The sequence below is a fragment of the Ambystoma mexicanum genome, chromosome 3q (assembly GCF_040938575.1).
Source record: "Ambystoma mexicanum isolate Mex_15411 chromosome 3q, UKY_AmexF1_1, whole genome shotgun sequence".
Classification (NCBI taxonomy): domain Eukaryota; kingdom Metazoa; phylum Chordata; class Amphibia; order Caudata; family Ambystomatidae; genus Ambystoma; species Ambystoma mexicanum.
Genome location: NC_090926.1, coordinates 622,042,976 through 622,066,604, shown reverse-complemented (window position 1 = coordinate 622,066,604; position 23,629 = coordinate 622,042,976). Strand labels below are relative to the sequence as shown.

Below are 23,629 nucleotides of genomic sequence, written 5' to 3'. Positions count from 1 at the left end.
GTCTGCGTAGCTTGCTAGTAAGGAGTTATTAGCGATCCTTGCTGAAAGCGGCGGAAGCTGTGATTCTTTTCCCCAGGGCATACAGCTTTTTCCCCTCCTTGTCTGGTGGTGCCTCGCTGGTGGACAGTGGCACCCCTGCCCTCTTCCTTGTATTTGTTACTACAAGGGAGTCTGGTACGGAGTGGCCCCTGACGTACAAAGGTTCAGAAGGAGATGGACTGAAGAGTTTTTCTATTCGAGGGTTGACCCCTCTGACCAACGCAGGAGTGGATAGAGAAGGGGTGATTCTTCTCTTTACTGAGGCAAGGAGTGGAATGGTTTGACTGACAGGGGGTTTCTCCTTAATTACTTTTTCCACAAAGTCAATGTCAGGAGAGGTCTCCCCTGTGTCCAATTCGAAATTCGCTGCTGCTTTGCGCAACAGTGCATTAAACGTAGGCTGATCATCTATAGGAGATGTGTTCCTAATAGGTGAGTCTTTGGGAGGAGATAGGGTTATGGCATCAGGGTCAGAGTACGCTGATGGGGACTGCCAGGGGTGTGAGGTAACTACCTCTAGTTCTTCTCCGAAGCCCTCTGCACCTGTATCTGGATCTTCTTGAAAACCCTCCTCCTCTAGGTTTCGTTCTTCCTCTACACTCAAAAAATCATCCTCTTCCTGAAAATGTTGTTCCTCTTCAGTGAGGTCATACACATCTAATTCCTCATGTGAAGGATCAAACAGCCTAGGAAATTTGACCCTGGGGTCCTTCTCTTGGCCTTTTGGGTGTTGGTAGGTTTTGGTTTTCCATAAACCTTTCCATTTTCTCCATACAGAAATGGAGTCTCTGCAGAGTTTCATGGGGTACCCCTGAGTAGTCTAGGGGGGGGTTGGGGGGGAGGAAATTAGTGTCTTCTGCCTGGAAACGCTTCTACTTCTCCCACAACGTCAAAGAAAGATTTGTCGCCGTCTGAAAAGCCTTCGGGTAGGCCAGGAGTCCCTCTAGATGAAGGGGGCAATTCCTGGCTCCCCTTCGGCTTTTTCGGCATATCTTTAGCCCTTTGCGCGGTATTCGACGTGCCTTTAGTCGTCCGCTTATGGGTATCGGCGAAAACAATCCTCGCTAGGCTCTCGACAAGTAAATGGTCTGTGGAGGTTTCTGGTCTCGATGTTACAGGCGTTGCGTGTTGTACTGCGATGGGCGCTCTTACATGGAGCGTTACGTCTAATGGTTTGGGGGTAGCGCCTTTATCTGTAGAAAGCCCAGTCGCTGGTCGCGGCTGCGTTTGCGAGTGGGGCTTTAGACTCTTATGGTCTGAGGTAGACGCCGGGGTGCCCTGCGTCTCCTTCGGCGCTGATGGATTCTTCGTCTTCGACTAAGAAGAGCCGTGGGTTGCGTGCTTATGGGAGTGAGTCTTTTGTGCGTCCTTGTCGCCGGGGTGTTCATCCCCATAAGCAGGGCGTGAGCCGAGCCCGTTGGGGCCGGGGACGGACGTCGAGGAGCGTGAGCGCTCCCTCGAGAGGTTTAAGACTCCCGCAACGGAGGTCTTGTTATCACCTTCCTCGTCACTTTCCGCGACAGCGGATGCGGATGAGGAATCGGACTTCGACATGGCGTAGGCCGCCCAACGATTATTATTGTCCTTTCAGGTGTACTTGCCCTTGCAGCGCGGGCAAAACCTAAAGGGTGTCCTCTCCATAGCTGAGGCAATCATTTGTGGCGATAACAACCCCGAGGGAAAAAGAGGGGAAAAGTAAAGGCATTCTCAAAGAGAAACAAGATAGTTCCACCCCCACTCTCCCTACTGTATGTTGGCCTGCGAGGCCAGGCCACGTGTTCAGCAGCGCCGAAGGATCGCCTCCGTCTCGTCTCCTCCGTCGAAGGTCTTGTTCGGCGGAAAAACAGCTTTGCAGCTACCTCGAGGGGAGGGATCTATGTGTTAATGTAATAAGTCAGGACCAAGGTCCAGGAAATATGTTTTGCAATGTCTCTCGAGGAGCTCTGCGTAAAGGCGACCAAAAGCTGGGCGGAAAAAAACAATCTGAGGGACCTCGACGCGTGAGGGATTGTGGGTACACTGCACGTCACTATAGGAATAGTGTTAAATACACGCCTTGTCGACGTCCCCTTTTCGACTACGAAAAACAAAATGCAATACTCCGCAGTGACCAGTGGATGTCAGACCTATGCACAGCATGTGATTCTAAGCAGATTAACAAACATCAGAAAAAAATATATATACATTCACACTAGTGAGAAGTTATCAAAGTATAGGTTTAAAAAACGAGGCCATTGGTTGCGAATCAGAGTTGCAAAAAGTTGAGAACAAATCAGGTAAGCAGTTCTAAATCTAACTACAATAGATTCAAGTCAGGAAAGCGAGGGCTAGGGAAGGACTTTATGCCAATGCAACACTATGGAGGATGGGGTGCAGAAGAGGTGCGTTAACTTAACCCAATTAATCGGATTTCCCCAGAGACCACAACTGAAGTTTCGAATTCCTTTGGGGACATGTTCTGTGCTTGGTCCAGTCTAATGGAGGCACGTGCAGAGGTCCATTTCAGACACTATTTTGTTTTATCATGTCACAGTGCTTGAATCTCAGTTCCAGGCACCTTCCAGCTGTAACTTAGGGAAGAAATGATGTGGAGCAGGCAGCCTGAGGAAACTTTTAGGGAGTGAAGACAGAGTGCAATGGGAGTTACCAGGACCAGAGGGTGCCAGGCGATCTTCAATTAACAAATAAAGGAGCAGGTCCTGCGCAGCTTCCATTGATGCAAAAAGACAAACTGCAGGAGCACGCATCCTGTAGTACAAGCTGAAGATCCTCCTAGGATGCACTGGGAATTGCAATGGCTGCAGCCAGGTAGCATTGGAGAGAACTCATCAGTCCACTGCTTGATTCAGGGATGCTTCCGAAGGCTCAGAAGGGACAGGCCCTTGAGCATGGGTCGGGACTGGTTGTCCCCACTGATTCAGGGGTCGAAGCACTGATGAGGGTCTCCTTAAAAGCCGGCAGAGGAGTGGGGCTTCACCTGGCCTTCACTGGAGTTGCTGCTGATCAACTACAAAGGTCGTCCATGGGTCGTCAAGGGCTGCACTTCTTCATAGGGGTCTTGGCTCCAACGATGATCTGTGGATTGATTGCATGAGTCCTTTTATTCAGGATTTGGACTGGAAGTTTGTTGCGCTACACAAAAGTTAAGGATCTGCACCATTCAGACCGGAAGTGAATACCCAATCATTAATAGCCACTGACCACACAATCTGCCCAACCGACATACAGGCGCCAGGATGTGGACTGAGACGAGACCGTCTCAGCCCCCACATTCGGCAACACACAGACCACCACTTATCCTGTGAAAGCAGCAGCTTTCCCTGGGAAAGGGCACTCCATATATAATTCCGGTCATCAGAGGGCAGGAAGACGGGCAATGAACTACGGCTGTTAGGTAATATTTCACATACTGCTGTTTTACCTCTATATTTGTGGACCCCCCAACTTTTGGCTTTTTCTTCAGCCTCCGGTGCTGACTTTCTGCCAGTGAAGCAGAGCCTTCAGCTGCACTCCACTGGGCTTAGTTCATTGTTATGGGGAAACTGACTTGTCCTTCAGGCAGTCAGTACGGAGAAACTCCGATGGCTTTGTTGTCACTTTTGGCAACTGTATTTCAGTGCGCAAAGTACACTACTGGGCCGCGCACTGGGGCCCTTGCATTTTTGGACCCTAGACATCCATTAAGGATTTTTTGGTAACTAGACAATGTGCCTAGGAGTAGACTGGTGGCAGCAGAAGCTTTTTCATGTGTTTTTACATTCCTTTACTGAGCCATACAGCGTTTGGCTCCCGACTGTGGCTAGTGTCCGTCATGGCCGTGCCACAAGGTCTTTGGTCTTCTCTGTTGCCCATTTTGTCTGTTGGCCTTCCTCCTGTCTTTGGGAGTCTATTTGGGCATGCATTCACCTGCAAAAGCCTGCGCCTTTCACGGGCTAATGCATGCCACGTGTGTGGGTACCCAGGAGGTGGGCTCAGACTGTCTGGTCCCAATCCGCACGATCGGTGCCAGGATGTCTCTTGTGCACAAGAGCATAAGAGCCACAGTGGTCCCTAATTGGACCACTGCTAGCGTGCATGAGTGGGAAACAAAGAGGAACTCCAAGAACACCAGGGACTAAATGGAGTAATTGTAATTCAAAAAAAGGAGTGTTCCCGTGTAAAAAATGGTTTGGATTATTATTATTACTTAGTTAATCTAGCTTGTCACAATGATTAAATCATCTTCTTCCTAAGTACATAGTGCCTGTGAAATGAACATGACTATTTGAAAGAAAACCAAAATTAAAAGACAAGCAAAAAAAGAATATCAAGTGTATGCTTTTCATTTTTATGAAAACAAAGAAAGAAATATATCATGAAAGTAGTGACAGATTTATGAGTGTGCCACTAACCGAACAATACTGTTTACAGAAAATGTATACATATGCAAACGTTCTTATGTGAAGAAGTAACAGAGAAACACTAGTTAAAAAAGCACGAACATTGGGCTAAAGAACTAATTAATCACAAAATAAATCAGACTTTTCAAAACATAAATACATGGATATATGTGATAATTTCCTATAATAAACCAACAGCAGAAATGTAGAAATTGACAATGCACAATCAATGTACACAGCAGAAAGGTTGAACCCTAGGGCACACTTACTTTAGTGAGACATGAAGTTAACTGACTGTCCCTAGCTAGTTCATAACATAGTTTACAGATAACAACAATTATCTTCCTGGTTGTAAGGTGCAAGGATGAGGCTGAAGAACAAAAGCCTAAGCCTTCCGCTTGAACAAATTGTTCTAAGCGTGATGGGCCAAATGTCATTTTCGCTATGCACTAGAGTACCTAGGCAAAAAGTGACCCAATTGGCGTTTCGGTGGGCTTGAAAAAACAGACCACCTTCATCAGGAAAGGATTTTCTCTGTACAGCCCTGAAGGAAATCATAAGGATAAACTATTTAAACGAGACAAGAAAAAGCAAAGAACATATTTAAAAGAAAGGCCTAGTTGTCCAAAGTGAAAGCCTTTTTTGGAAAAACTAAAAGTGGTAACCAGTGAATTAGTTCATTACAGGAATTATGAAAGAAAAAGGGACCTAAGTTTGTTAAGTCAGTGAAACTGGGCAATTACCCCCAGTGTGGGTAGCCAAGGAGCTTTGCCATGAAGTGTGACAAGTCACCACTAGTCATGGTTTGTCAAAAGGTGAATGAATCTTATATAGACACCGTGCAGGCATGCCTGAGTCAAATAGAGTTATAACATAAAAAGCCTAAAACGGAAAGAAAAAAGTGAGAAAGTAGAAGAAAAAGAGAAGGAGAGGAAGAGAAAATAGGGAAATGCGAGGTATGCTTACTTCAATGCGTTTTCGCATCAGAAATAGTAAATCTCGTGTCCATAGTTGACATAGCCTGGACGGTAATGGGTTGACCTTCAGTTGGTTATAAATTGCGTAGAGGATAGATGGGTTGAAGAGTCACATTAAGTATGTGGCTCAACTAATACCAAAGAAAACATACAGATGTATTTAGGGAGGAAAGAGACTACATTCTTAAAGTCCTGGGGGTCTTTTTGGAAAGTGTATGTCCCGCATAAATTAAAAGAGCTTACCTAACTGGATGTCAGGATGAAATGCATTACATACCGTAATAGCATTTCTGATAATTGTATCTGCTTAGATTCACATGCTGTGCATATGGTCCGACATCCAGTGGTACCCGTGGATATTGCATCGTGTCTTTGGGGGACCGAAAGGGGACGTCGGCATAGGCGTGTCTGTAACACTATCCCTATCGTGACGTGTAGTGTACCCAAAATCCCTCATGCGCCGGGGTCCCTCCGATTGTATTTTTTCTGCCATGAGGGAGCCCAAGGCTATTGTGAGTGAGTACATGAAGAAGAGAGAAGTAGTAAGAAGTCTATGTTCCTTCCACCCCGAGCTGGAGGTGGGTTGTGAGAAGGAACAGTAGAAGTACTGCTTGTCCCACCTGAGAATCAGACCTAGAATGCGTGTCTAGGCAATAGTGTTTTGTAAAGGTGTGTACAGAACTCCAGGTTGCCGCTTTGCAAATGGACTCAAGGGGAACATTTGCAATGAATGCTATGGCACTGGGGCATCCATGAGTAGAATGTGCTCTAGGCTTTAAGGGCAGTTCTCTCTTAGCAAGAGTGTAATATAGTGTGATGCATTTGACAATACACCTTGAGATAGCCGATTTAGAGACAGGATCCCCTTCTCTACCAGCTGCCATGGAAATGAAAAATTGGTTTGTTTTCCTCAGTGGTTTAGTTCTTTCCAGGTAGAAAGACTGCCCTGCGCACATCTTGTGTGTGTGGGCTTCTTTCGCCCATGCTAGTGGGATTCTGGAAAAAGGCAGGTAGTTCAATCGATTGGTTCACATGGAACTCCGAGATTAATTTAGGTGCCAATCTGGGGCGAGTGCGCAGAACTACCTAATCCCTGTGGACTGTAACAAAGTGGTCTAGAGCAGAAAGTGCCTGTAGTTCGCTAACCCTTCTAATAGAAGTGATGGCCACTAGGAAGACCGTTTTATAAGTCAGGTCTTTTAGACTTGCTTTATGCATTGGCTCAAAGGGAGATCCCATGAGCCTGGTCAAAACCGCATTTAGGTCCCACCCATGAGCTGGGTGAGAAATGGGAGGATAAATCCTCTTAACCCCTTCCATAAAGGCCTTAATCACTGGTATCTTCCACCGCAACACCTTTTGTTGTGATGCGGTGTAGGCTGAAAGAGCAGCCAGATGAACCTTTAGGGAATCGAAGACCAACCCAGTGTCTAACAGATGGGTTAGGTACAGCGCAGTGTGTTTGGGTGAGCAATCAATGGGATTGACACCCATAGAAACACACCAGATGACAAAACGTTTCCATTTGCTGGCATAGCAATAACATGTGTTAGGTTTTCTAGCTTCCCGGAGTATGTCCATACACCTCTGAGGGAGCTGTAGGTGTCCAAACTCTATGACCTGAGGAGCCAAGCTGCTAAATTCAGAGTTTGTGGGCATGGGTGGTGGGTCTCCTGCCTGTACTGAGACAACATGTTGTATGGGCAGGGAAGTTTTACTGGTGGGGAGAGGGACATTTCCATCAGATGAGCAAACCAGGGTTGGCGGGCCCACATGGGGGGCACCCGTATCATGGTAACTGGTTCCTGGTGCATCTTGTGCACTAACTTGTTGAGAAGGGGAGTCAGGGGAAAAGCGTAGACAAATTTCCCTGACCATGTTATCCAGAGACGTTCCCCCTTGGAGCAGTTCTGGGGGTACCTGGAGGCGTAGTCTTGGCATTGGGCGTTCTCCTGAGTTACGAACAGGTCGATCTCTGGGAAGCCCCATTCTGTGAAGATGTTGGACACGATGTCTTCGTGCAGACGCCATTCGTATTCTTCAGGCAGAAGAAAATCTCTGCTGAGCAAGTCTGCCAGAAGATTGAGTTCCCCTGGAACATGTTGGGACAACAGAAACATCTTGTGTCTGAGAGCCCATATCCAAATGTTTTGGGACAACTTGGATAGCCCTGGAGAGCGAGTGCCCCCCTGTTTGTTCAGGTAATACATGGCTGTAGTGCTGTCCGTTAGAATCAGCAAGGTCTTCCTTTGTAATTGCATCTGAAAGGCCTTTAATGCCTTGAACACCGCTAATAGCTCCAGTAAATGTATATGGTTGGACGCTACTTGAGGGGACCACACTCCATGTGCTGTCTGCTGAAGCAGGTGAGCCTCCCACCACGTGAGAGATGAGTGTCGTGAGAGTGGCTTCCACTGCAGGGGCGGTGAAGGTCTTTCCCTTCAAGAGGTTTTCTCTTGGCCACCCCTGCAGAGAGAGAACGAGGGCTGGCGAGACAACTACCAGATCTTCCCATTGTCCACTGGCCTGACACCACACTCTTGCATGGGACGCATACGCAGCCGTGCGTGGGGAACCAAGTATATGCACAACGCCATCTTTCCTAGCAAACGCATGGCTTTGCGCACCGTCACCTTCCGACTGGCTACATATTGAGGGATCTGAAAGAGTATATTCTGAACCCTCTTGGAGGGGAAGACGAGGCCGTTTTTCGTCCCAGAAATTGTTTTATTTGACTGGGGACTAGACTGGATTACTTCTCGTTGATAGAGAACCCCAGACTGAACAGAAGGTCTACGGTCTTTTGGGTGTTAAAAAAACATGTGTCGTATGAGTCCCCTGTTATGAGCCAGTCGTCGAGGTAAGGGTAAACAGGGACGGATAACTTGCGCAGTTGTGCTGCAGCTACTGCCAGGACCTTCGTAAACACCCTTGGCGCTGAGGCGATGCTGAAGGGGGAATACCTTGAATTGGTAACGCCTGTCCTCTATAATGAAGCTTAGATATTTCCTGTGCACTGGCAACATTGAAATATTAATTATCCAATGTTGCCATGTAATGCCCCTGTTTCAACAGTGGGATCACCTCCTGTAGCGTTACCATGCGAAACATCTGAGGTTTTATGAACTTGTTTACTGGTCGCAGTTCTAGAATAGGGCACATGGTGAGGTCCTTTTTGGGTACAAGGAAGTACCCTGAATAAATAGCCTTGTTTACCTGAAGAATAGGTACGGCTTCTATGGCGTCCTGTCCCAGCAGCGCTTGCACCTCTTGATTCAGAATCTCCAGATGGTCCGGTGAAAGGCAGCGTGAGGGTGGGTGGTCTGAATTGAGGAGGTCGGGCGAATTCCATGCAGTACCCGTGGGCGACTGTCTTTATGACCCACTTGTCTGAAGTTATCCCCTCCCATGGCGTGGGGAAAGATGTTAAGCACCCCCTGACTGGGGTGACATGGGAGGGGACTGGAATCTGATGGTCATTTCTGACCGGAGGCTGCGGCTGCTCTAGGATTGGGGCCTCTACCTCTGGCTTTGCCACGTCGCTGACCCCTTGTTGGGTAGTATGCAGGGATTCCAGATGTTTGTCCAGCATTAAAATTTCCTGTGCCATAGTTGTCCTGACTTGCACGGGACTGCCCTCGAAAGGACCGCCGAGAATTACTTCCTCTCTGGGAGGGTGGTGGGGGAGGTCTTGAGTGATTTGTTGCAGGGACTTAAGAGTCTCATGCTCTTTTTTGGCTGTTTCTAGGGCCTCATCCACCACCTTGCCGAAGAGGTTAGCTTCTTCAATTGGTTTATTGATGAGAGAGGACTCAGTTTCAGGCTTAAACCCTGGAGGTATGAAGCCAAGCGTGCCTTTTAAGTAAGGTTACTTGGGCCAGAGACATGCCTGCTGTTTCAGCTGTGTCCAGAGTGTTCTTTATTACATTCTGGTTCACTTGCCTGCCTTCGGCCACAATAGTGAGATGCTTGGACCTGATGGGCTCTGGGACCTCTTGGAGACCACCTTGTACAAGGTTCCATTGAGCGTCAGCATAACTCGCCAGTAGCTAGTGTTATTCGCTATGCGCATAGTATATGCGGCAGCCGAGGTAAACCGTTTACCTAGGGCATATAACCTCTTGGATTCTCTATCTGGAGTTGCCTCCCCCGTAGCAAGGGGTACTCCTGCCCGTTTCCGGGTGGTAGTCACTACCACAGAATCGGTGGTGACGTGCCCTTTAATGTATTGAGGGTCAGAAAGAGCTGGCCGAAATAACTTTTCAACTCTCTGGTTCACTGCCCGGGTTTGAGCTGGTGACACTAGGGAGGGAGACAATCTTCTCTTAATAGAATCAAGGAGGGGAATGGCCTGGCTAGAGGGAGGTTTCTCCTTAAGAATATCTTCTACAAAGTCCTGCTCAGGCACTGCCTCTTGTGTAGAGATTTGAAAATGCTTAACTGCCTTCTATAACATGTATTGAAGGCCATTTGGCTGTCTACAGGAGAGGCCTGGCGAGCCGGGGTGGACGGAGGGGAATCCAGGCACAATACATCAGTGTCCTGATCTTGATGTGGAAGCGTCCATGGGTCCGTCCCCACTTGCTGGGTTTCTTCCCAATTGTCCGTGGCATCCGCCTGGTCCTCATCGTAATTCTGTAGGAAGGAAGGTTCTTCATCCTTACTGTAAATGTCCCTATAAGTATCCATCAGGACAATGTCTTCATGATGGACAGGGACAGAAGGCTGAGCTTTTTGGAAATGTGATGCAGATTGAAGAGCAGGCTCTCCACAAGATCTTTTCGGGGAAGGATGGTCAGAAAAATTTATAATTTTCTCAAGACGGTCCATACACCCTTCAAATTTCTCTTGTCCATTTAGAGGACCCAGAAGGGCCTACGGGTGGAAAAGCGTCGTCATCTGCCCTTTAGCGCTGAAAATTGTCTCTCAGGGTGTTGGAAAGAGGCTCTGGACTGTCCTCATAGGTATCGTGAGAATCGGGGCACCATGGCGTATCTAAAGATGTGTCCGTGGCCTGCCCCATGTTTACTCAGCGGAACAGGAATAAGGCCAACCGCCAAAGTAATTCTCGCGATGCTGTGTTCGATTACCACCGAATCGAAGGTCTTTCGGTAGACTTAGTGCATTCAGCGGCGTTATAGGGTTAAGCGGTCGGGTTTTTGCCTTGAGGCCCAGTCGTGATTTTTGGGCCTACCGCGGCCTTCGGGACCGTTGTAGCGTCGGATTTCCGCGCTTTGAAGTGTAGACCTGATTTAGGGGTAGCGCCCTTGTTTGTTTTGGAATGCCCAGTCGCAAAACGCTGCTGCGGATGCGGGGAAGGCTTTGGATCTGAATAATCCAAGGAATGATATGATATGATATGGCATTTGTAACGCGCCTATACACAAGTGTTTCAAGGCGCGACGAGGCAGTGGGGGGAAACAAGGGGAGACAGACAACAACCCTACTAGGCCAGGTGTCATTCAGATTGCGCAAGTGCAAGGGTAGAGGGGAAGGGAAAAGTGCATGGGGGAAAGGGAGAGGGGAAAGTGCAGTACAGGGTTATTAGCATACAGCATACAGGATAAATAACAAGGGCCAGCTGGTGGCAAGTGCGAGGTAAGTGCAGACAAGTGCTGGGAAGGGGGGCTGTAGGGATACAGACAGTCCCGCAGTGTAGGGGTTGCCGGGGAGGCAGTGCAGGGGAGAGTGGCTGGGCCAAGAACCAAGAACGGTGAGTGGCCCTGTTGCAGATTCAGTGCAGTTTCAGTAGTATTAGCAGGGGAGAGGGGAAGAGAAAGCGGAGGCAAAGAGGAAGGTTTTGAGGTGCTTCCAGAACCGGAGATGGTTCTCCTCAAGTTTCAGGGAGGCAGGAAGGCTGTTCCAGAGGGAGGCCCCTGCAGCGGAGAGAGATCTGCCCCCAACTCGTTGTTTGGAGAAGCGGCTGACCCTGAGGGAGTTGGAGGCGGATGAGCGAAGAGCTCGAGAAGGAAGATATTTAGGAAGAGAGAGTTGAAGGTATTTTGACCCAAGGCGCCATACGGCCTTGTGGACAATGCAGAGGGTTTTGAACTTGATCCTCGCAGTCACTGGGAGCCAGTGTAGTGATTTCAGTCCTGGAGAGATACGGTCCCAGGGCTTGAGGCCAAGGACAAGTCTCGCAGTCCTGTTCTGGATGAGTTGCGGAGAGTAGAGGCGGGCAGATTTAGATGAGGCTGTGACAGTAGTCCAGCCTCGAGAGAACCAAGGCTCTAGGAGACGGTGAACTTCTGGGGGGAAGGAGAGGAAAGGAAGGATACCTCTGAGAAGGTGTAGCTGGTAGTGTGACTTCTTAGAGACGTCAGATATGTGAGGAGAGAAGGAGAGTGTGGAGTCGAAGATGATCCTGAGGTTTTCTGCCTTGCAGGTAGGAGCGGGAAGAGGGCCCAGAGAGGCCGGCCAGAGAGCAGCAGGGAAGGAGGGAGTGGTAGTGCCGATGAGTAGAAGCTCAGTCTTACTGGCATTAAGGCAGAGGTCGTTGGCGGCACACCATTCCTGGATAGCAGAAAGAAAGTCAGAGATGAGGGAAGGAGAAGAGGAGGCTGAGGGTAGCCTGAAAATGACCTGGGTATCATCCGCATAGAACTGAAAGTAGGGACCGAGAGCGGCGATGCGGTGGGAGAGAAGTGCCAGATACCGGTTGAACAGCCAGGGAGAGAGGTTAGATCCCTGGTGGACACCACTGGTAGAGAAAAAGATGTCAGAGAGGAAGGACCCCAGTTGGACCTGGGAGGGTCAATTTTAGAGGAAAGAGGTCAGCCACGCCAGAGCCTGACCAGTGATACCCATGTTATCACGGAGACGGTTGAGCAGGATGGTATGGTTGACAGTATCAAAGGCAGAAGAGAGATCAAGCAAAATGAGAACACATGGAATGTTAGAGTCAAGGTTCGAGAGCAGGTCCTCACGGATGTTCAGGAGAGCAGTTTCCGTGCTTCTGGCAGCTCTGAAGCCAGACTGATGGTCATGAAGGCTACCAACAGATTCAGCATGGAGATTAAGCTGGGAGATGGCCAGTTTCTCCAGGAGCTTGCCCAGGAAGGGAGTGATAGAGATTGGGCGATAGTTAGCTGGGCAGGAAGGGTCGGAAGAGGGTTTCTTAAGAAGGGGGTGCACAGGGAGTGCTTGAGAGGGGATGGGAAGACTCCAGAGGCGAAGGAGTGATTGCAGAAGTCAGCAAGGGCAGGAGCCAAGGAGTCGATGTGGTCCTTGATGGTTTTGGAGGAACAGGGGTGGACCAGTTTTGACGAGACTTTCATAGATCGGACTTGTCTTGAAACCTCGTCAGCAGAAAAAAGGGGAAAGGCAGAGAAGGAGAGAGGAGGGGTGGCTGCAGAAGAGCCAGAGGAAGGGCAGGGAATAGAGGGGGGAGGTGATGGGAGGAGAGTGAGGACAGGATGTCCTGAGTTTTTGAAATGAAGTGAGAGGCCAATGCCGTGCAGAGGGCCTGGGAGGGGACAGGAGAGGTAGAGACTGCAGCAGGGTTGGCCAGCTCCTTGCAGATTTTAAAGAGTTCGGCCGAATTATTAGATGCCGCAGAGATGCGGGCTTGGACAAGGGCTCTCTTCTTGGTGAGAACGGAGAGCCGGTATTGCCTTTGGAGCAGGCGACAGGCCAGTTTGTCAGAGGATGAACATCAAGCACGCCATTTCCTCTCTGACACTCTGCACTTGCGTTTAAGGGTGACGAGATCCGAGTCATACCAGGAGTTACATTTGGCTTTGGGCTTCAGGTGGATTCTCATGACAGGGGCAAGGATATCAAGAGTATCAGATATAGCAGAGTGGAGAGGGCTGTGTCAGGGTGGGAGTCAGCCGAAGGGGGAGGAGGGGGCGAGAAGGTGGCAACGAAAGCCTCAACTGGCACACGCTTCATGGGTCGGATGACCGAGAAGAAAGGTGGCAGTGATGGGGGTGGCTTTGCCTGTGGGGTAGGGAGGGTGAGGTGGGAGGAGAGGAGAAAGTGATCACTCCAGGAGAGGAGTGGAGAGAGGAACAGAGAGGGGAAGGTCAGAGGAGATCAGGGCATCAACAGTGTGCCGTGCAGAATGAGTCGGCCCAGACGGGATAAGAGAGTGAGAGAGTCGCAGAGGTCGCGAAAGAGTCCAGAGGGGGGGACAGGAGGCATCCAGGTGGATGTTGAAGTCTCCAAGAAAGAGGAGTTGAGTGGTTGAGGACAGGAGTGAGGAGGAGAGGTCTGCCCACTCGGAGAGGAAGAAGGAAATTTGACCAGGTGGCCGATAGATAGTAGCCACGGTAAGGGAATGGCTAGGAGAGAGAGAGAGAGAGTCGGCAGACAAGACATTCAAAAGAGGAGTAGGTCTGCGTGGGAGTAACATTGGCAGAAATCCACTCAGGGAAGATAAGGGCCAAACCCCCCCCAGCATGGTTGGGCCTGGGCACGGAGAGGATCTTGTAACCGTCGGGTAGGAGTGTGTCAAAGCTGGTGACAGAGCTGGCCGTGAACCATGTCTTAGTGAGACCGAGTACGTCAAGGTCAAGTTCCTCAAGAAGGCGGCAGATATCAGAGGAATGTTTGACGGCAGAGCGAGAATTAAGAGTGGCAATGTGGAGAAGGTTGCCATCCTTGAATGACTTCCGGGGAGGGGTATAGATCAGAGGTACGCCCTGCGGAGGTGAAGGAGCACGAGAGGGGGTGGGGAGGGAGGGTAGAGGCAAGGTAGTCGAGGACAGAGGAGGGGGCACAGCAGGAGAGGAAAGGAAGTTGATGAGGCGTGGGAATCGTCCATCGAAGAGGTGAAGGTTGGCCTGAGGGCCTTGGACCAAGACGGTCCCATAAGCGTAGACATTAATGATGGCCTTAGAGGAGTGGAAGGAGGCCAAGAGGACATCCCAACGGGTGCCACCATTAATGGGAGAAGAGGAGAAAGGAGAGAGCACAGAGACCATATGAAGGGTCCATAGGTCAGGTGAAGGCACGAAAAAGAGGATGTCAGTGAGAGTTTCCTTGGAGGAGGCACTAGTGTAGGTGTCAGCGATAGGGAGGCCTGGGTTGTAGACCAGGACGTCCTTTTTAAACGTTTTCCTACCAGATTTAGTGAGGAGAGCAGGATAGTCAATGGAGAAGCAGCTAGAAAGGATCGGTGAGATAGAGAGCACCATAGAATAGGAAGGAGTGGGGGGGGGGGGACAGGACAAGCGCAAGCGGACAGGAAGAGAGCGGCAGGCGCTAGTTTACCACAAATTCAGAACACAGTGAACACCGTAAAGCATATCAGGTACACTGTATCAGGTGCTTAATGTAATGTGCTTGTATGCCCCTGTCGCTGGGTATTGTCCCTGAAGCGAGACCAGAGTCAGGCCTTAAAGGGTCTGGATGGGCGTGGCGGACCTAGAGGTGTCCACCTCGAGGTCTAACACATCCGCAATGGATGTTTGGTCATCACAGGTGCCCCTGTCACTTTCAGCAGGTGTGGGGGTGGAGCAAGGGGGATCCACCCGTAACATACCGTACGTGGCCCTCCACTTTACACGGCGCTCCTTAAGGGTCTTAGGCCAAAGGAGTTTGCAAGCCGCACACCGCTTTTCATCGTGATCTAAGGGGAGACAGGAGTTGCAGGTCCTGTGTTCGTCCTTCCAAGGGTATCTAGTCCTACACTTAGGACAGAAACTAAAAGGAGTCCTTTCCATAGCAAAATGGGAAGATCACCACACCTATAGGGTAAAGAGGGGGACAAGAGGAACGACATACCGGAAATATGGCCACCCCGACCCCACTCTGGCTACTGTAAAGGCCGCCAGAAGATAGGGCCACGTGGATGCTTCAGCCGCCAGATCGTAGGCGCTGAAAACCACTGCCGCAGACAATTCCCCTGTAGTCTTCGTCGAAGTTGTTCTTGGGATCGAAATAACTTAAGGGGGAAATAACCGACAAGTCGGTTAGGATAAACAATGTCTCTTAAGTAAGTGCTCTGCTATAGGGCGACCAGTTATCTGGGCGGAAAAAAACAATCTGAGGGACCTCAGGCGTGAGGGATTTAGAGTACACTAACGTCACGACAGGGATAGTGTTATAGACACGCCTATGCCGACGTCCCCTTTCGGTCCCTGAAAGACAAGATGCAATACTCTGCGGTTACCACTGGATGTCGGACCATATGCACAGCAAGTAATTCTAAGCAGATTAACAAGCATCAGAAACACAGATTTATTGTATTTGGAAGGCTACATTCATATGATGCCAATGTGGGTGAATCAATAAGAGCCAAAGCAATTCTGCTATTACTGAAAAGAGAAGGAACAAAACGTGAGAAGAACTTTATAACCGCGTAATGGAAAGGCCAGAGGAACGCCCTGGGTGTGGCACGGCCGTTTGGAAGCAATTATAGAGCTGCTGTAAGGGCGAGTGAACAGCAGGATGTATTCTCACCTGTGTACGTCGAACTAGTACGTCCAAACAAATGAGCATCTGTCCGGGCGAAGGGGTGCAACGTCTGACCGCTCGGGCTAGCAGTGGGAAATGAAGCATTTTTAAGGGCTCTGAAACACCTTGGAGATGCCCAAGCGTCAGAGGCGTGTACAGAAGTGGATCCATGCAAAACAAGAGGAAAGAGGTCTATGATCTACACACTGTGTCATAATGTGCATGACTGAATGTACAGGTACCTGTGAATCGTTGCTGATGGGCTCAAGCCAGAGCTTCAAAGGGGTTTATGGAAATAGATTGTGTGAAAAAAAGGGAAGAAGGAGAGTGAGGACTGCGATCAACGCGCTGTGTCATAATGTGTATGGCTGAATGTATAAGTGCCCATGAATCAATACTGATGGGCTATAGCCAACGAAAATCCCTCAAAGAGGTGAAGTTGGAATGGGGCTAAATTAGCACAAGATTGTGAACTATCTAGTAGATACATGAAAGTGGGTATGGCATTATTGTGTCATTTGACCAGTCAATGGTACAGGAATATATAAGGCTGTATAGCATAATTCTAAAAACTTTATTATTAAACCTTCAAGGTAATTAAGAATTAGAATAAAGTCTATAAGTCAGCATCTGGCTGTGTTCCTGTACTGAATAAAAGGAACCATTATAGGATAAAGAAATATTGGTATGAAATGCTACCAAGGGAAAAAGAGGGGAAGGTACGAGAGAAAGAGAGCGGAGAAAGGAGAAGAGGCAAATAAGCGAGTACCTACCAAACAGGCAATGCCTCATTCAGGCCTTTGCTGATGGTATCTAATCGAAACATCCAACGAGCTTGTTTGTTGGCCAAAGCTAGGTGTGGATTTGGTACGTCTTTTACCACATCTATGACCCACCATAATATGTCTTTGGTGGAGTGGCCGTTTTCCAAATAATGACGGACCAATGGTGAAATGATTGATTTGCATCTTATACAGGACTGTTCAGTTATGCTTGTGTGGACAGGGCGAGTAGTTTTTCCAACATATTTGAGGCCGCAGGGGCATTGAATGCAATCGATCGCCCATGGCGTTTTACAGTTAGTATAGTGTTGCAAAGCCCACGTTTTGCCATCCATAGTAAATTATTTAATCTTATGGGCGAACTTGCATACTGAACATGAACCGCAAGGGAAATGACCAACAAGTGGTCGCAGGTCCCAACTGCTGGTTATTGATCTATTTCGTTTTTTTAGTGGAGGAGTAAACTAATTGGTCCCTCAAGTTGTGTTGTCTCTTCATGGCGAAGATGGGTAGTTGTTCATTCGGAAGGGATAATTGTGCCACTGACCAACATCTTATGATAGTTTTTTTAATCAAAAATGTATCTGGACTGTATGTCAAAGCACATTAATTTATCTCGAGTCGTTTTAGTTTTTGGTACAAAAAGTTTCACGAGGGTTGAATCTAGCTCTTTTGTAGGAATTAGAAATTAGTTTTTTGGGGTAAACACGCTGCCGTAGTTTATTGGTTAGGCATTGAGCATGATGGTCAAAGTCTGGTAACAATTGCGCAGATGCGCCAGAGTCTGAGGAATTGTGAATAAGGCAAACTTTCCTTTTGGCTTCTTGGATGGAAGCTCTGAAAATTTAAGAGGGTATTGCGATCAGTAGGTTTGGTGTATAGTGAACAAATCAATTTATTGTCAGATGTTGAATGAGAAGATCTAAAAAAGATATCGGATCATTGTTGGCTGTCATGGTAACTTGGATTGCTGTGTGGCATTCGTTAAGCCATACAAGAAAATTACAATCGAATCATTGACGAAACTGATTTAAATCTGCAAAGATGAATTATTTATCCTCAAAATGTGCCAAGAAGATGGCCAGACAAGGGGCGAAAGCTGTCCCCGTCGCTGTACCTTGTGTCTGTTCAAAAAATGGATCTCGGTATTTAAAGAAATTTTGCTTCAATGATAGCGTGAGCAGTTCGATGATAAATTCTGTTGGTGCTTTGAACGCAGACGGTGATTGGACCAGACTTGAACGCAGTCTATAGCTTCATAAGGGAGGATGCTAGTATAGAGTGCTACAATGTCAAAAGTGACACGCCTGAGTGGGTCAGACCTCATTGGCCAGCTGGGTGCGAGCACTCACAGGACTTTGGGATATGAGGAGGGGGCCTGAGTGCAGACCTGCCGATCACAGATAGGTCTTAATCGACCGATACACACAGTCAAGTATCCAGAGAAGAAAAGCAGATCCAAGGACTACCTGGAACCACGCAGAGAAGGTTTGGCACCCTGAGCCTGCTGTTGTCCCGGTAGAGCCCTGCTTTGCGCTCAATGTCTGAAGACCTACAAAGGTGCTTCAACCCCTTGGAGTGGTGGGACCAATCACTCAACACCTCCTTGCTACCCTGCAAATAAACCTTCTCGGAAGTGTCCCTGGGCCCTCCAGTGGATTGACCAGCTTGTACCCTGGCACCGTGTTGGAGCGTTGCTACATCCAGTTTTGCCTCAAGCTTTGGGGAAATCCTGGTTCGCACTGCAAAGCATCTCTTGCCAAATTCCATTGACCGAGCTGCTTTGGGCCGCGAGAGGAGCGTACGTCAGACCGCAAGACTTGGGCGCCCCTGCGTCACTCTGCGACCATGGCGGTCACTGCTGGTGACTTTCCCACCTTTCTTCAAGTGCTTTAAGAACAGCTGCATCAGTGCTTTCTTTGTCCTGCATTCTTGACAAGAGTTCCCGCTCCAGTTGTAAACCGGACCTGCATCTGCACCTGCAGCGCCCGTGCACTTTAAAGCATTAACAAGGAGGGGATTTCGTACCGCAGGCGGCCATCTCCAAGCCTGCCAAGTTTGGACGCGGAGTAAGCTAAGGACGGTGAGTAATCCTACCACTTACCGGTGGCCCCTAGTTAATCCAACCCATTTTTACGCACAAAGGATCCCGTTTTGTCCTTGCCTTAGCTTTGGTGGCTCTTGTTTCCTAAAGCTGCCCAAAAGTTGTGGACAGCCCTGTTCTCCGCAGCGGATCCTCCTCCGACTCTCAAACAAATTTCCACACTCCAGAATCATCCTGCTAACTTTTTCTTCCCCTCGATAATTTTCCTTTGTAAACTTTATGCTCCACTGAGCGTTTGACAATGATCACAAGGCTCCAATCTTCGTAGGGCTGGACTTTTATGTTAGGGACATTCATCTCTGGAGTTGGACAATCTATTAAAGTTTGTCTGCTTACCCTCACGACAGGTTTCGGCGGGAAACCGCACTTCACTGCATTGACCGAAAAGTGATAGTACATATATTTTACAAAGTGTGTGTTTAAGTAGTGATATTATGGCGTTTGCCATTATTCACTTGTGTTTGTTCTGGGGCCAATAAACTATATTTTTGAAATACGATTATCTAAGGGTAGCTCTTGTCGTCCTACTCTGTGTGCTCATCCAAGACCTCAGATCATCCTTACTACTCCAGAGCGTTAGCCTTCGCTGCTCTCTAAGCTACCTTGAATTGTCCTGTATAACTTCACAGAGGTGTTCCCTGTTTCACTAACAAGGGTGGCCTCCTAAACATCTGCTCGCCAGAGCAGAGTTTAGAAAGCCATTCTAGCAACGGCCAAAGGACATGTGAGAATCTCGTGGCACAGCCACTCTTAGCAGCCATTTGCAGTAATTGCAAATGTGCAGGAGTAAAAAGTTTAAAACACAGTAGGAAAACATCCGCCATCAGCCCATCCTGGAGAGGTTGTATTTGGAACCCAAAAGTTACAAAAGAAAAGGTTAGAAGAATACAAAGTATCCTAAACACACTTCACTTAAGGGTGATGTGTGCAGTTTTAAAAATACAAAAATCATAGCTTCCCAGCATGCATAGTCTTATGGATTAATCAGTCTCTCCATAGCAATAAGCACAAAGCAAGGGAGGAAAGCAGAAGGCTTTACGTACCTCCAAAAAATCAGGTCAGGAGTCAGAATAAAGAAAAAACAAAGGGTGCCCCATATAGGTCTACGGGAAGAAAGCAGCAAAAAGAAACCCTACAGTTATTTTCTGATCTGACAGACAGCCAAATATCAATGGATGAATTGCTCAGAGGTTAGGAACCGGCATCTTCCTGTTCATGGTTATAGACCGTTTTGTGGGAAAATTATGCACATGCTTTAAAGACATTGCTCTGTTACTTCTTATGCCAACTAATTATAAAAACACACACATTTAGGTATGCTCACCTTGCAAATAAATGCCACAACAAGAGAAGGATTTGTCGTCACTATCCCCTGAGAGGTTTCTAGAAAAAACAAAAAAAAAACAATTAAAATAAATGTATTTTAAAATAAGCAAAATGTATCCATTCTAGTATAAAAAAGAAAGTTATTTGCAGATGGGTGGACTACAATCGTAGTTTTGAGTTGGACTAGGATATATAGCCACTAAGTGCCATAAATCTGCTTCTCCCCTAGATGCTATTACATTAGACACTCTCCGGAAATCATGTCGCAAAGTGTCTTTGCCAAACCTATCTCTCTCCTCCCCTTCTTTATGAAACTTCTGAAATCATTGATCTCTCCTTTACGTACTTCTTTCCTGTAACAATCTAAGCTCCTGGATCCTTTCCAGTCTGGTTTCCGTGCAGGCTAAGATACGGAGAGTGTACTTATCTCAGAACTCAGATCTTGCCCGACTGGGTAACTGGGGGGCCTGGGGCGCTGATTCATTGAGACCAATCAGCAGCTTTTGATAGAGTGGACCATTTGGTACTGAGCTGCCTTGCCCTTACTGGCCTCTTGGGTCAAGCCCTGTCCTGGTTTGCATCCTTCCGGACGAACAGGAGCCACCAGACATTAGTCTCTTCTTTTTCTTATCCCACTCCTATTTCTTGTGGGGTCCCCCAGGGCTCTGCCTTGTCCACTTCTTAAAATCTAAATTCAGCCTCTTGCTTCGCTCATCCACTCCCACGTCTTCCGGTGCTACTCCTATACTGATGACATGCAACTCATGCTCCGGCTTGACTTGGCTCAGCTGGACACAGCATCTCCGCTTAGGGGTTGCGGTGGGTAGTTGGATGGACAGCACTGGCTCAAGTTAAATGAAGACAAGACAGAGGTACTGGCGGATGGCACCTCACTTCCCGTGCTCTCGTTTTCCCCCCTCTTATCCAGCCTGCTCTTCAGCCTTTTGGCCCTCCGAGCTCAGGCACGTTCCTTACCAGCATCTGAGGTAAAGAACTAAGGTTTAAGTTCTTGGCAGCTCAGGTCAGTTCCATTTGTAAGACTGACTGACTTGCCTTTTCTCCCTATCCAGTTGCGTGGTCTTGTGTGCGCCTCCCTCATCTTGAAGTGCCTGGACTATTGTAATTCTTAATTTCTTGTCCAGCCTCTCCATCTCTTCTATCGTGTACAGCTGCTGCAGAACCTTGCAGCCTGCACTGCTATAGATACCCCCTATGGTTCTAACATCTAGCCAATACTTTGTTCGCATCACTGGTTGCCGGTCAAGCAACACGTCAGGTTCAAATCCCTCTGTATTGTCTATCCGGCTTTTTATCGCCAAGGGGCCAGAGTACCTGCGAGCATATTTTCAACCTTATGTGCCAGCACATTCTTTGTTCCCAAGATGCTTTTCTACTGCCCATTCCTTGCTTCTGTCTCGCGAGGACGGTAATCATGCATTCTCCATCGCTGCGGCCAAGTTATGGAACACTTCCCATTACTCTTCGCCACGGAAGGCCATCTTGCCTTCCGACGTGCCCTGAAAACTCACTGTTTTAGGCTGCCTACTATCTCTCTTGTATTTTCCAGCACCAAGATGCCTTTGGCAGTATGTACACATTACAAAACCGGATACCATAACTCCCAATCTTTTGAGTGCCTTGGTCGATGAAAATAGCCAGTGTTAGTGGGAGAGCACCTATTGAAATCTATGAATAGGTATGGGCTGGCAGTGTTTATGAACAGACTCCACAGGCGTGTGAGTTGAGAGGTATGGGATATGCTGAATCAACAGTTTGTGCTAGGTCCTTGATCTAGAGGAATCATGTACACTTGTTCAATTAGGCAGTCTCATTACATCCCACTTTTAGTCTCCTGCAAAAAAGCACATTAAAAAAAAATACCATATTAATTACCTTTGGATTGATGTAGCTGATGGATAAAATGTTCCTTCAAAGAAAGGAAATCCACCAAAAGACGTATAATTATGCAAGATGGTGGGCACTGGATCAGGTTTACCCTGCATGACGAACTACCCAAAATAGGTATTGTTCATCGTTTTATGGTACCGGCAGAAAGCTGGGTGGCAAGTGTGAAGTGTGAAGCAATTACCAAGTGGCGGCATGACAGATGTACAGCAAGGGAACACTCCTCTGCATGGTCAAATAGCCCCAGTGCCTTCAGCAACCTTTTGTTCACCAGCTCATTGCAGGTCTTGATGCACATGACAAAATAGCAAATGATAGTCTATTTAGCAACAGCTCTAACCCTTTCGGGGGCCAGAAAATCCAATGGGTTACGAAATATTTCCCTTTTGCTTATTTCCCTCAATAGACATCAATGGAACTATCTGCCAACTAGCTGCTTTTCTTTTGAACCTGTCCTGACTATTGAAGGCAAGTAAAGACGTGTTGCTTGGTTACCAGTCAAATGGTCGAAAACATTTGGTCGACAGACAATTTGGTCGACACCATTTGGTCGAATGCCAAATGGTCGAATTTTTTTTTTTTTTTTTTTAACCCATTTTTTGGTTTTTTTGGGGGGGGTCCCCCCCCCAACCCCCTTTTTTTCTTTTTTATTTTTTTTCCCCCACACGAAAACCCACAAAACATATATATATATATATAAAAAAAAAAATTCGACCATTTGGCATTCGACCAAATTGCAGTCGACCAAATTGCAGTCGACCAGTTGACTGGACACCGTGTTGCTTTACTCACCTTGCTTAGCTCATCTATTTTGGGGGCACTTATTAGTCCCTTTGGCTATCCGTGCAGGGTGAGACAGTACCCCTCACAAAATTGCTCGCTTTTAAGCTGCACACGCCACCTTACAAGTGCTGTAGAGGTACGTTGTCTCCCTTTTTCATTGTTTTAAGAAACATTTCTGTTACTTGCTTGATGTGTCCAAGAAGGGTGTTCAGATGCGTTTTCAGAATCAGACTAGCCCTCTAACCAGATTGAGAGGCCACCCTATTCTGGTGAACAGGGAAAGGAAATAATGTCCAGACAAACTGTCTGGGTAGTTCTACTGAGCAGGGTACCACCAGGATGCCACCAAACAGAATTACCATTACCGCCACTTGCTCTGCCGGAATTACCTTTGGATTACAAGTGGAGTTAATCCCCATACCATGGAGTCTATGCTACCCTGGACAAATGTGGAGAATGTGGGCCCTGCTGCTTGTTGATGTAGAACATTACAGTGGTGCTATCCATCAGGATCTGTATCGACTGATTTGTCAGGTGCGTCACGAAGGCTTTGAGCGCTTTGAATACTGCCAGATGTTCCAGCAGGTGTCTGTGGTTTTGTGCTGTGGTCCACAGCCCATGTGCCGTGAGATGAAGGTGATGGGGCCCACCCACCCGTAGAGTGACACGTCTGTTGTAACTACCGCTTGCACCACCGGGTCATGGAAGGGTTTTCCCTATAGCCAGATTCTCCTTTGTCCACCAGCATAGGGCCTGTACTAATGTTGGCGAAAAGACCACTAGACCGTCACACTGATCGCCTCCCTGAGACCACAACCACTCCTGCATCGGGTGCATCCGCAAACATGCGTGTGGGACCAGATAAATGCAAGATGCCATCACGCTGAGCAAACGCATTGCTTTGCGTACGCTTTTCTGGTGACCGGCTTGATA

General features: G+C 48.0%; 1 protein-coding gene across 1 annotated transcript in view; it reads right to left on the bottom strand.

The window, feature by feature from the left end:
* Window positions 1-23,629, bottom strand: part of ELAC2 (elaC ribonuclease Z 2) — a 972,577-nt gene that overhangs the window by 708,826 nt on the left and 240,122 nt on the right. The window contains exon 8 of the mRNA XM_069654514.1: window positions 20,007-20,065. Within this exon, the coding sequence (XP_069510615.1) occupies window positions 20,007-20,065 (59 nt within the window). The remainder of the gene's footprint in view (window positions 1-20,006; window positions 20,066-23,629) is intronic.